Below are 11,830 nucleotides of genomic sequence, written 5' to 3'. Positions count from 1 at the left end.
AAAACATTTTTGGAAGGAATACTATTTCACTTATATTGTAAGTAATTATAGGTCATATTTCATAGAAATCTGTAAACACTGGGCAGTTACTTTAAATGAGTACATTATCAAGTGAGGCTAGAATTGCCTTGGTCTTCACTAGTTACCACAGCCACAAAGTCATTAACCCACCTATTTCTAAAATGTATTTTCTTAAAATGTTTTTAAACCTAACCCTAAACCAAACCTCAGCCAAATTGCTAACCAAAAGCCTAACCCTAACTTTAAATGACCAAAAAAGCTATTGTTAGTTTTCATAGATTTTTACGATATAGCCTATTTGTACTTTGTGACTGTTGCAACTAGTGAAAATAATAGTTTTTCCTCATCAATCTACACACAATACCGCACAATGACAAAGTGAAAACTGTTTTATTCGTAATTTTTGCAAATGTATTAAAAATAAAAAACAGATACCTTATTTACATAAGTATTCAGACCCTTTGCTATGGCACCATCCCTACGGTGAAGCATGGTGGTGTCAGCATCATGCTGTGGGGATGTTTTTCAGCGGCAGGGACTGGGAGACTAGTCAGGATCGAGGGAAAGATGAACAGAGCAAAATACAGAGATCCTTGATGAAAACCTGCTCCAGAGCGCTCAAGACCTCAGACTGGGGCGAAGGTTCACCTTCCAACAGGACAAAGACCCTAAGCACAAAGCCAAGACAACGAAGGTGTGGCTTCAGGACAAGTCTCTGAATGTCCTTGAGTGGCCCAGCCAGAGCCCGCACTTGAACCCGATCGAACATCTCTGGACTGACCTGAAAATAGCTGTGCAGCAATGCTCCCTGACATAGCTTGACATAGCCTGACATAGCTTGAGAGGATCTACAGAGAAGAATGGGAGAAACTCCCTAAATACAGATGTACCAAGTTTGTAGCGTCATACCCAAGAAGACTCAAGGCTGTAATTGCAGCCAAAGATGCTTCAACAAAGTACTGAGTAAAGAGTCTGAATACTAATGTCAATTTGATATTTCAGTTTAGAATTTTTTATAAATGTGCTAACATTTCTAAAAACATGTTTTTACTTTATCATAATGGGGTACTGTGTGTATATTGATGAGGCTAAAAAAAACGATTTAAATCGATTTTAGAAGGCTGTAACAAAACAAAATGTGGAAAAAGTCAAGGGGTCTGAATACTTTCCGAATGCTCTCTATATTATCAGCTCTATTTATTGTATTTCTATCTGCAACATTCATAATTCCACATCCCAGAATACACATCCCTGAATACAGATAGGCAATGGCCTACCTGTGTGACCGGAGTAGTTGGACAGAATGACAATAGACTGATGGGTCTTTCAGCCCTAATATCTGATGGTTAGAACTACAAGTGCCAATATGGATTTGGTGAGAAGATTTGGACAGCTTTCAGTATTTAGCCAGTTGTTTTGATAGTTTGTTTTACTTATGTTAAAGATGTCATGTTTTATATTGTAGATTAACTGATAATGGTTAAATAATATGTGCTAACTTGGGATAATTGTAGTACACTGTCCAGATGGGGAAATGGTTTGTAATCCATATGCTGGAGATATATGTGTGACATTTGGTTTTAACAAGTACTTGTACTTGACCTTTTTGATATGCGATATCATATTGCAAGTCTAATGTAGTAGTCATTCAACCTGTACAGTCAGTTGAGTGGAGAGCCTTTTCATAGCTCCTTGTATTACATGCCTTGTAAAGATCCTAATTTACTTTATGACACTTCCTGCCGTGCTTGCTTACACATGACTATGTGTCTGTGCATGCGAGTCTGCGTTACCTTAAAAGTAAAATACAGCATTCATTTGACAAGATAGACATCTTTCGATACAAAAAACTCTTTCAATTAGTATAATAATTTGCTGTTTTTTTTCACTGCATGCAACAAGTGTTGACATCCGAGTAAAGAAACTTGAGCTAAATCAGGTGTTTGAATGAGTTAGAGCTGCTCGTCAATTTTAAGAATAGAAAGGAGTAGAAAACGATTTGTACTTTACCATAATAAAGCATGATTTATTGAAACATGTAATATCCCATTACAATTATTCCTGCATACACTAATGGAGCAATTCGATACAATGCGGGGGGCGTTGGAAACAAATTAAATTGAAAAGAAAAAGGAATATGGAATTGACTTCACTTCATATGAAAACCATATTCATGAATTATTCAATACAATATATATTACTCAGATAACTCTGCATTTAAACTTGAATATAATCTAATAAAATGATCAATATAAACTACCTTTCTGAATTAACCAATTTTGGCCCAATGTATTTATATTACAAGCCCAATACTACTTGACAGAACCCATTCTTCATTGTAGCTTGAATTTCTGCCTCCAACAAAACAACTTCAAAATGTAAAAAAACGATGTCTATACAGTGGACACGTGATGAAAAATACAAATTAAATAAGTAATGATGATAAAGAAATTTGAGAGCGAGAACGGCTCTTCTTCAAACAGCTTGACTGACTGACTAAATGGACACTTAAAGTAAATAGAACAAATGGAACCTTTTAAGAACCTTTTTAAACTTAGGACTGAATCCTAACTTGAGAGAAATGTGTATCTCAAAGTTCTGGATAAATGCATTAATGTCAAAGGGAGATTTATGTGAAAAAGTTGGTAGCTCAAGTTAGGATTCGTCGCTTCTAAACAACTTACAGTTTCTCAATACTTGCTATAAGTAACCATTATGGCCCAAATTCTGACATAGGATGCCAGTGCACAACTCAGACTTTTGCATAAAGCATGCATTCATATCTATGTGAGATTTGCAAGCAAACTCCACTCAAACATGGATCTCAAGTTAGGATTCGGTCCCACGCCTGTAATCAATTGCATTCTCCAACTGTATTTTACGATCGACTTTAGAACACATTTTTATATTACATAAAATGTTTATATTACATGACATTTTATGGATTAAGCACATGCTCGTATTCAGAGAGACAATTTAGTCAACTCTGTACTTATGTTGGTTGATATTTACCTAGAGCCTCTTTAGAGGACATTGTTTCAAGTGAATAGGGGTATCTGCATTGGGAAATAATTATACAAAATATTTCAATAACTTATTGTTAACTTTGACAAAATATTCACCCCCTTTTGAAAGACAGGAATATATCTTACAATTCTATTCCATACATTCCAATTTCATATGACAAATATGAACACAAATAAATTGGTGAATAAAATATCGATCCATCTCATTCTGATGTTGACACTGCATCACGACGATACTGCGTCTGTCAAGGATCACCTGTTGAAGAGTAGAAAAAAAATACACAAATACTCAGAACTGTCAATCCTATATGTACAGTATGTTCTATTCAAGCGAAATGGTAAACAGGTTTCCCCAATAAGACATGAATGTGCGTTTGTTATGCTAATTCACGCAAATGTCTATAGTTATAGTTGATACACGTTTTTTAAGGAATTTGAAGTTAGGATAGTCTGAACATGTGAAAGTTTGTCTTTAGCTTAAACGGTTCAAGAGTTCTTGATATGCCACACCTGTCATGTGGATGAATTATCTTGGCAAAAACGAAATGCTCACTAACAGGGATGTAAACACATTTGTGCATTTTAGAGAAATAAGTATTTTGTGCCTATGTAACATTTCTGGGATCTTTTACTTCAGCTCATGAAACATTGGACCAACAATATACATGTCACATTTATATTTTGTTCAGTATAAATATTGTTTAAGTTCAGAAAGTATAAATGCAATGCAAAATATTCTCTCACGTAATCTAAATTGGGGCTGTTTGGGGTAATATCTTAACACAAAATAGCAGAATAAATATAATTATAATACAACTATGAGAGAAATCTAGAGTTGTGCAATGTTTTGAAAGCACACCTTATTATCTCTTTGGCATGACAATTGTTTCTGTTTTATTTTGGTCTTATCCTGAAATACAATAATAACACAATGGTTTTGATTGAATAGGGAAAAACGGTATATTTTAATGCAGCTGCATAAATACTACAATGCACGTTCAATTGAATTGGGGACATGCAGTAATCCTCAAGTAGCCATCATGAGCCAAATCCTAATATAAGAGCCGAGCTTCGGTCTCCTGAAAAACAGTAATCCAAAATATAGTATAAATGTTGCAACTGCATAAATACTACAGTACAGGACGCAATAAGTAGCCTGTAATCTTAAATCTCGCATAATGGCTCAAGTGATAGGTTAGGAGAAATTAGCTTGAATTAAAATATTTTCAATGCATGGTATAAAGGGGGGTCTGTATGTACAATCGGTTACTCTTACGGCAAACTGACCACATTTAATGTGATGAATGAATCTAATACTTATTCAGTTATAGACCATGTTATAAAATTAAAAGTATTTTATTACTGTCAGCCTGTAAATATAGCCTTAGACGTCTACCGGGAAATACATTCCGTCTTGTCTGACCTAGATGTCAATGCCAATGGAGAACTGCACATAAACACCAAACATAGCTTACAGTATGTCACACCTCTCTCGCCATGTGCCGCTGTTATGCCAAATCACATGTACAAGTTAAAGGGTTTGCCCTCTCTGGACGTGGAGCTCGGCGCTGCTCTTGGCTTTTCCCGATGTGAACTCCACCAAGCCGGTCATGTCAACAGAGGTCTGTCGGAGGGTGAGGCGGTGGACCATGCCCATTTTCTCTAGGCTGACTTTGGGCCCCTGCTGCAGGACCTCCCCCTTCAGGCTCCACACGGGGGCTTTGAGGACGGGGACCGAGACCTCACACTCGAAGCACGCCTCATCCGGGGCCACCACCTCCACGCTCTTCAGTTCCCTCACCATCAGGAGAGACTGGGCTGTGTTGACCAGGGAAAGATAAATACATTGAGGGAAGAATGGGGGAACACTTAAAGGTACACTCACAACAAGATGGCATCATCATCAATTACAAAACAACATCAGACCACATTGTCACCAAAATTCAGATGTACAACTACTGCCAGTGTTGGCCTTTCACAATTTGCACCTTCCCCAATAATGGCTGTTTTGAAGTCTGTAGTCCATGTTGTATGAGTTTACCCCGTTGTGTTTGAGGATGTCACCTTGCTAAGTATACCCTTAAATATGATTATACTATACACTATATTCACTATATGATTAATTAAATGAGAATCAAATGACTCACATGTACAAGTTAATTGCAGATAAGGGGCATGGAACAATGCTTGAATTTAATTTATAGCACTTTACTTTCATACCTGAGTAACACTAAGTACACTAGGAACAACATGTTGATACAATGTTGTTACATAGTACTTTAGTAACTGCATTATAATTGCACAGAACTAGAGTTGACCTATAATCCTATCAAATACTGAACTGAGTGAGCTGCAGTGTGTAATGAATAGGAATGTCTTACTGCCATGTTCCCAGTAGATGGAGCTGATATTCAGGATACCGATCCTTCTACACTCCTGGTAGAAGTTGCCCTTAGACAGATCTAAGATCAGCCTACTCTCCCCAAATCCTAACAATCAGGGGGATGCAAAACTTAACTTATATTACTGGTCTTGCTATATTTTCTGAATACAATTTCTATTCATTTGAATTTGAGACAAATACTGTGGCTGTATCAATACAATAAATGGAGTAGGACGTGGCCTCATTTTGACCAAAGGCAAATGTTCATGTCAAACGTCTGACAAACTTTGATTGTGGGGTGAACTGACACTTTAATAGATGATCTTACCTTCTACAGTCAGTTTCGCGGAGCATGTGTGCTCTCCAACCTGCACACTGTAGGTTCCCTCATCGTCCAGTGCCACCTGTTGAATGACCAGCTTGCGATAGCAGCCCTCACTGCAGATCTCAAAGCGCTCTGAGGGCAGGATGACATTGCTGCCTTTGTACCAGCGGATACTGCACCGAGGGTTGGATACTGAGCAGTCCATGATCGCACGACTCCTCTCAAGAGCCACCTTGTCCTGGAGAGGGTTCGTTATGTTCAACGGAAGCTCTGCAAGGATAAAAATACAAATTTGCTTCATTTCCGAATGTGTCGCAAGGTGTGTTCTGAGACCTGACAATAATTCATTTGGGCAAGTGGCAGGCATCAATATCAATAATTCTATATTTACCTACAGTACCAGTCAAAAGTTTGGACACACCTACTCATTCAAGGGATTTTCTTAATTTTTACTATTTTCTACATTGCAGAATAATTGTAAAAAAACAAACACGTTTTAACAAAAAAAATGAAATATATTTTATATTTGAGATTCTTCGAAGTAGCCCCCCTTTGCCTTGATGACAGCTTTGCACACTCTTGGCATTCTCTCAACCAGCTTCACCTGGAATGCTTTTCCAACAGTCTTGAAGGAGTTCCCACATATGCTGAGCACTTGTTGGCTGCTTTTCCTTCACTGCGGGTCCAACGCATCCCCAACAATCTCAATTGGGTTGAGGTTGGGTGATTGGAGGCCAGGTCATCGGATGAAGCACTCCATTGCTCTCCTTCTTGGTCAAATAGACCTTACACAGCCTGGAGGTGTCATTGTCCAGTTGAAAACAAATTATAGTCCCACTAAGCGCAAACCAGGGGGGATGGTGTATCGCTGCAGAATGCTGTGGTAGCCATGCTGGTTAAGTGTGCCTTGAATTCTAAATAAATTACAGACAGTGTCACCAGCAAAGCACCCCCACACCATCACACCTCCTCCTCCATGCTTCACGGTGGGAACCACACATGTGGAGATCATCCGTTCACCTACTCTGCGTCTCACAAAAATATGGCGGTTGGAACCAAAAGTCTCAAATTTAGACTCATCAGACCAAAGGACAGATTTCCACCAGTCTAATTTCCATTGCTCGTGTTTCTTGGCCCAAGCAAGTCCTCTTCTTATTGGTGTACTTTAGTAGTTGTTTCTTTGCAGCAATTCGACCATGAAGGCCTGATTGACGCAGTCTCCTCTGAACAGTTGATGTTGAGATGTGTCTGTTACTTGAACTCTGTGAAGCATTTATTTGGGCTGCAATTTCTGAGGCTGGTAACTTGAATGAACGTGTCCTCTGCAGCAGAGGTAACTCTGGGTCTTCCTTTCCTGTGGCGGTCCTCATAAGAGCCAGTTTCATCATCGCGCTTGATGGTTTTTGCGACTGCACCTTGAAGAAACTTCCAAAGTTCTTGAAATGTTCCAGATCGACTGACCTTCATGTCTTATAGTAATGATGGACTGTCATTTCTCTTATGTTTATTGGAGCTGTACTTGCCATAATATGGACTTGGTCTTTTACCAAATAGGGATATCTTCTGTATACCACCCCTACCTTGTCACAACACAACTGATTGGCTCAAACGCATCAAGAAGGAAAGAAATTCCACAAATTAACTTTTAACAAGTTACACCTGTTAATTGAAATGCATTCCATGTGACTACCTCAAGAGAAAATGCCAAGAGTGTGTAATGCTGTCATTAAGGCAAAGGGTGGCTACTTTGAAGAATCAGATTTTTTTTTTTGATTTGTTTAACACTTCTTTGGTTACTACATGATTCCATATGTGTTATTTCAAGGTTTTGATGTCTTCACTGTTATTCTACAATGTAGAAAATAGTAAAAAAAAAATTTTTTTAACTTGAATGAGTAGGTGTGTCCAAACTTTTGACTGGTACTGTAGGTCTATCCTATTGGGAACAAAACATCTGATATTGACATAGATTTTCTATATCCGCCCCCACATGCCATTTGCCCCAAAAATATTATTTTGTTACTATATATACGCAGTGCATTCGGAAAGTATTCAGACCCCTTCCCTTTTTCCATATTTTGTTACCTCTTCACTATTATTCTATAATGTAGAAAATATATATATATATTTTTTAAAACCTTGAATGTGTGCCAAACTTTTGACTGGTACAATTAAGCAATAAGGCCCGCGGGGGTGTGGTATATGGTCAATATACCACGGCTAAGGGCTGTTCTTTGCACAACGCAACGCGGAGTGCCTAGATACAGCCCTTAGCCGTGGTATATTGGTCAAATACCACAAAGCCCAGAGGTGCCTTACTGCTATTATAAACTGGTTACCAACCTAATTAGAGCAGTAAAAAGAAATGTTTGGTCATACCCGCGGTATATGGTCTGATATACCACGGCTGTCGGCCAGTCAGCATTCAGGGCTCGAACCATCCAGCATATAATACATATATATATAATATGCCATTTAGCAGACACTTTTATCCAAAGCAACTTAGTTCTACGTATAGGTGTCCACGGGAATCAAACCCACTTTCCTGGCATTGCAAGCACCATGCGCTACCAACTGAACTACAGGGATGAGTTTACCTGATATTTAAACGTGAGCCAGTATTTTCCTGCCTACACTACATCAGGAGATTTGACTACATGTCATATGTACAGGAAACGAGAGGTGGTCTAGAATGGTTAGTGCTACCAGAGTTGGCAGGGGTTTAAATCCGAACCACTGCCCCTTCCGACTCGCACTCCTCCTACCTTTCCTGTCTCTTCACTGGCCTATCCAGTCAATAAAACCACACAAGTATGAAAGGAGTGGGAATACAAAGAAGAAGTAATCATATTACCCTCCACCTCCAGATAGGCTGTGCATTCCACGTGTTTGGCGACGAACTTGATCTCTCCGGAGTCCTCTCCTCTCACGTTGCACATTAGAAGAAAATGCTTCGTCCCTAAAATGACATGCAAAATAAGTTACCATAGAAGCTTTGGTTTTTTCCCCGGCTATATTAGTGTTGAGAATAAAGTCAGGTTTCTAAGAGCCAACATGTTTATAAAGCATTAGGAATGCACTTAAAGCTAGAATCCTTAATTTAAACAATAACAAAGCTTTTCCCTGACCCTGTTTCGCTAAAAAGCTAAGGGATGGGGTTGGAGAAATGTAACAACTCTCAAATTCTTAGACAGCTATGGATGCAAGGGACTGACCGTACATGATATAAAATGTATAGTTTTAACCATGTTTTGAGGCTATACAATGTTTGTTTACATTTACGTTGTTTATAAACATTGGAGTAAAACAAGCTCATATTTTGGGTTCTGATGAGGTACGACAGTTGAACTAAGCTCATGAGGCATTTATAAGTTATATCTGTATACCCATTGATTCTTGAAGAATATATCATGAATTTAGTCCAAAAATGCATTTAGCGACTAAGGATTTTAGCTTTAAGGTGCCAAGTGTCACCCCATAGGGCATTATAAAATGTATTATAAGCACTTATAACAGGCGGTGAAATGCATCATAACATTTGTTTTAAACACTCATAGTTGATCCTCGACTATTCAAACATATATAAATACCTATAATGTATAAATAAATGAGTGGCTCATATAAAGTATTGTCGCTATCTACAGATCAACATGCACAGACTTTGATATAATGTTTAAATCCTAGTCAGATGTCTTACTGGACCAAGACAGAATAATGTACGTTTTCAAAGGTAGGCAGGTAACACTTTATAATAACTTTCATTACTAACTATAAATAGAGCAAGAACTATTGATAAATGAGTATATCATTAGTTGTAAACATAAATACTTTCATAAGCATTAAAATGCATATGGATTGATAATATATATATAAGAATTTATAAAGGCTTATATATGAAAGTTATTATAAAGTGTAAACCCCAAAAGTATTACTACGTGTCATAAGAGATGATAACAATTGTAAGGATGACCTTCCTGGCGGATCTTGATGGTGCTGGTTGGTGTAATTCTCACTCCATTTTTTAACCACTCTCCAGACACATCCTCCAGGGAGATCTCAACTACAAACACAGCATTCTGGTCCTCCTGTATGTCCAGGTCCTCCAGGCCTTGCAGGACTACAAGCTCCCGTTCTGCCAAGGGAGGTAAAGACAGAAGCTCTCATGTCAACACGTCATTTTAATATTTTAGAAGGTTGATACTGTATGTCTTTCTTATTGGTATTTTTATCAACTGTTCTGGACCTGTTAGTTGTTTAGCACCCCCTAGTGGCGGTTTAAGTGCAGCAGTGTAGAATTTACCTGTTTGTGTCATGTGAAAGGAAGCAGTTTCAGAGGGGAAGCAATGTATTAGACGTGCAAGTGTGACAGAGTAGTTACAATCCTTCAACATACTTCTTTATAAGCTTTGTAAAACGCAATGTCTGTAAGTACATTTGTTTATTGACACAAGATAAATGTTTATCACATTTAATTGGCATGTTTCTGTAAAATATTAATTGAGTTAGCAGTTAGCTACTTTGCAATAGATTTAGTGTTATTTCTCCCTAGGGACGCCTAGCTGAACAATATCAAGCGTTCAGTTGCATCCTAGTAACTTCGTTTTATATTTGACTCTAGATTGAGCACTCTTAATCCTTATTTCGTACATTTAGTGCAGTTATTGTGGAAGACATTCTGTGCTCTATACTACTGTAATTGAAAACATGTCTTTTTGTGTTTGTTGCAATTTCACACTGTAATTCAAGTAAACTTCCAAAACGGCACCCTGCTTCCCACGGAGTTATTTGAATCAGTGTTTAGCTAACTGGATAGCTGGATAAGGGCTACTGTACATTTAGCGAGTCCAGTATATCACCCCTTCAAAACAATAAAATAGTGCGAAAAAATGTCTTTTTTTATAAAGACCCCATGTAACAATACTGCCCTACAAAGGCAAAACTCAGTAAACTGAGAAAAATGTCTTTAAAATATTTTTGCTAACCAGCCAGATATGTTGTAGGTAGGTAAGTGATAATGCACTGAAGTAATCATCTTTATATCAAATCATTTTTATGCATATCAACCATGACCACTGATTTCGTTTTATATAGTTATGTTTTCATGTTTTAAATGTTGTATTGTAGTAACCCTCAATTATTTTTTTACCATAAGGTAAGGACTATTTCATTGCGCAGAATGTTTATACTTAAACAAATGTTTGACTTTGTGCAGTATCTACAATCTAAATGTGTTTTTCCAACTTTCTTGTTGTTTTTCTGTTTGGCTTTGTATGGTCATTTATTTGACTTTGGGGTCATAGGTCAAATCAGTGGTCATGGTTGATATGCATAAGAAATTACTTCATAATAAGATAATAAATCAGGGTATTATCCCGTGTCTACCTACAACATATTCTGCTGGACAGCAAATAAACTTTAAAGCCATTTTTATCAGTTTCATATTGGAACAAAGCCAAAGTGCAGTAACTTTAGTTTGCCATGGTTTTTACTTGGATTTTGTAGTTACTGAAAATTTCACATGCCATTTTCCCTGAAACAGAACATAATTGAATCAGGATACTTTGTCACAAGATAAAACAGATACTAAAAAGCCTGATTTCAGTCTTAACTAAATGTTGACCAAAAGTGTAGTTACTGCGTTTTGCCTTTGTACGACAGAATATCAACAGGTGATATGGCTTTTTAAACTCTTTTTGGGGGGATTACGGTGACGTAATTAAAAAAGAAAAGACTTCCCCCGACAGATGTCGGTCGTGGGCAAAAATGTGTGTAATCCACAGTGCTGTGGTGTCTTCATACATTTCTATGACCCTCTTATGTACAGTGCTTTAAGAAAGTATTCACACCCCTTGACTTTTTCAAAATGTTGTGTTACAGCCTGAATTTGAAATGGATTAAATAGAGATTTTCTTTTGTCACTGGCCTACAAACCATACGCCATAAAGTCAAAGTGGAATTGTTTTTATTTATTTATTTGTATTAATAAAAAATGAAAAGCTGAAATGTCTTGATTCAATAAGTTTTCAACCCCTTTGTTATGGCAAGCCTAAATTGTTTCAGGAGTAAAAATGTGCT

At 37.5% G+C, this 11,830-nt stretch overlaps 1 protein-coding gene across 1 annotated transcript in view; it reads right to left on the bottom strand.

Moving 5' to 3' along the window:
• Nucleotides 1-4,578: 4,578 nt before the first annotated feature.
• Nucleotides 4,579-11,830, bottom strand: part of LOC120064047 (obscurin-like protein 1) — a 75,271-nt gene continuing 68,019 nt past the window's right edge. The window contains exons 18-21 of the mRNA XM_039014358.1: nucleotides 9,726-9,887; nucleotides 8,610-8,714; nucleotides 5,759-6,025; nucleotides 4,579-4,865 (exon numbers count right to left, since the gene is read on the bottom strand). Coding sequence (XP_038870286.1) covers nucleotides 4,579-4,865; nucleotides 5,759-6,025; nucleotides 8,610-8,714; nucleotides 9,726-9,887 — 821 coding nt within the window. The remainder of the gene's footprint in view (nucleotides 4,866-5,758; nucleotides 6,026-8,609; nucleotides 8,715-9,725; nucleotides 9,888-11,830) is intronic.

The sequence above is a fragment of the Salvelinus namaycush genome, chromosome 19 (assembly GCF_016432855.1).
Source record: "Salvelinus namaycush isolate Seneca chromosome 19, SaNama_1.0, whole genome shotgun sequence".
Lineage (NCBI taxonomy): Eukaryota > Metazoa > Chordata > Actinopteri > Salmoniformes > Salmonidae > Salvelinus > Salvelinus namaycush.
This window is presented reverse-complemented; position numbering and strand designations above follow the sequence as displayed.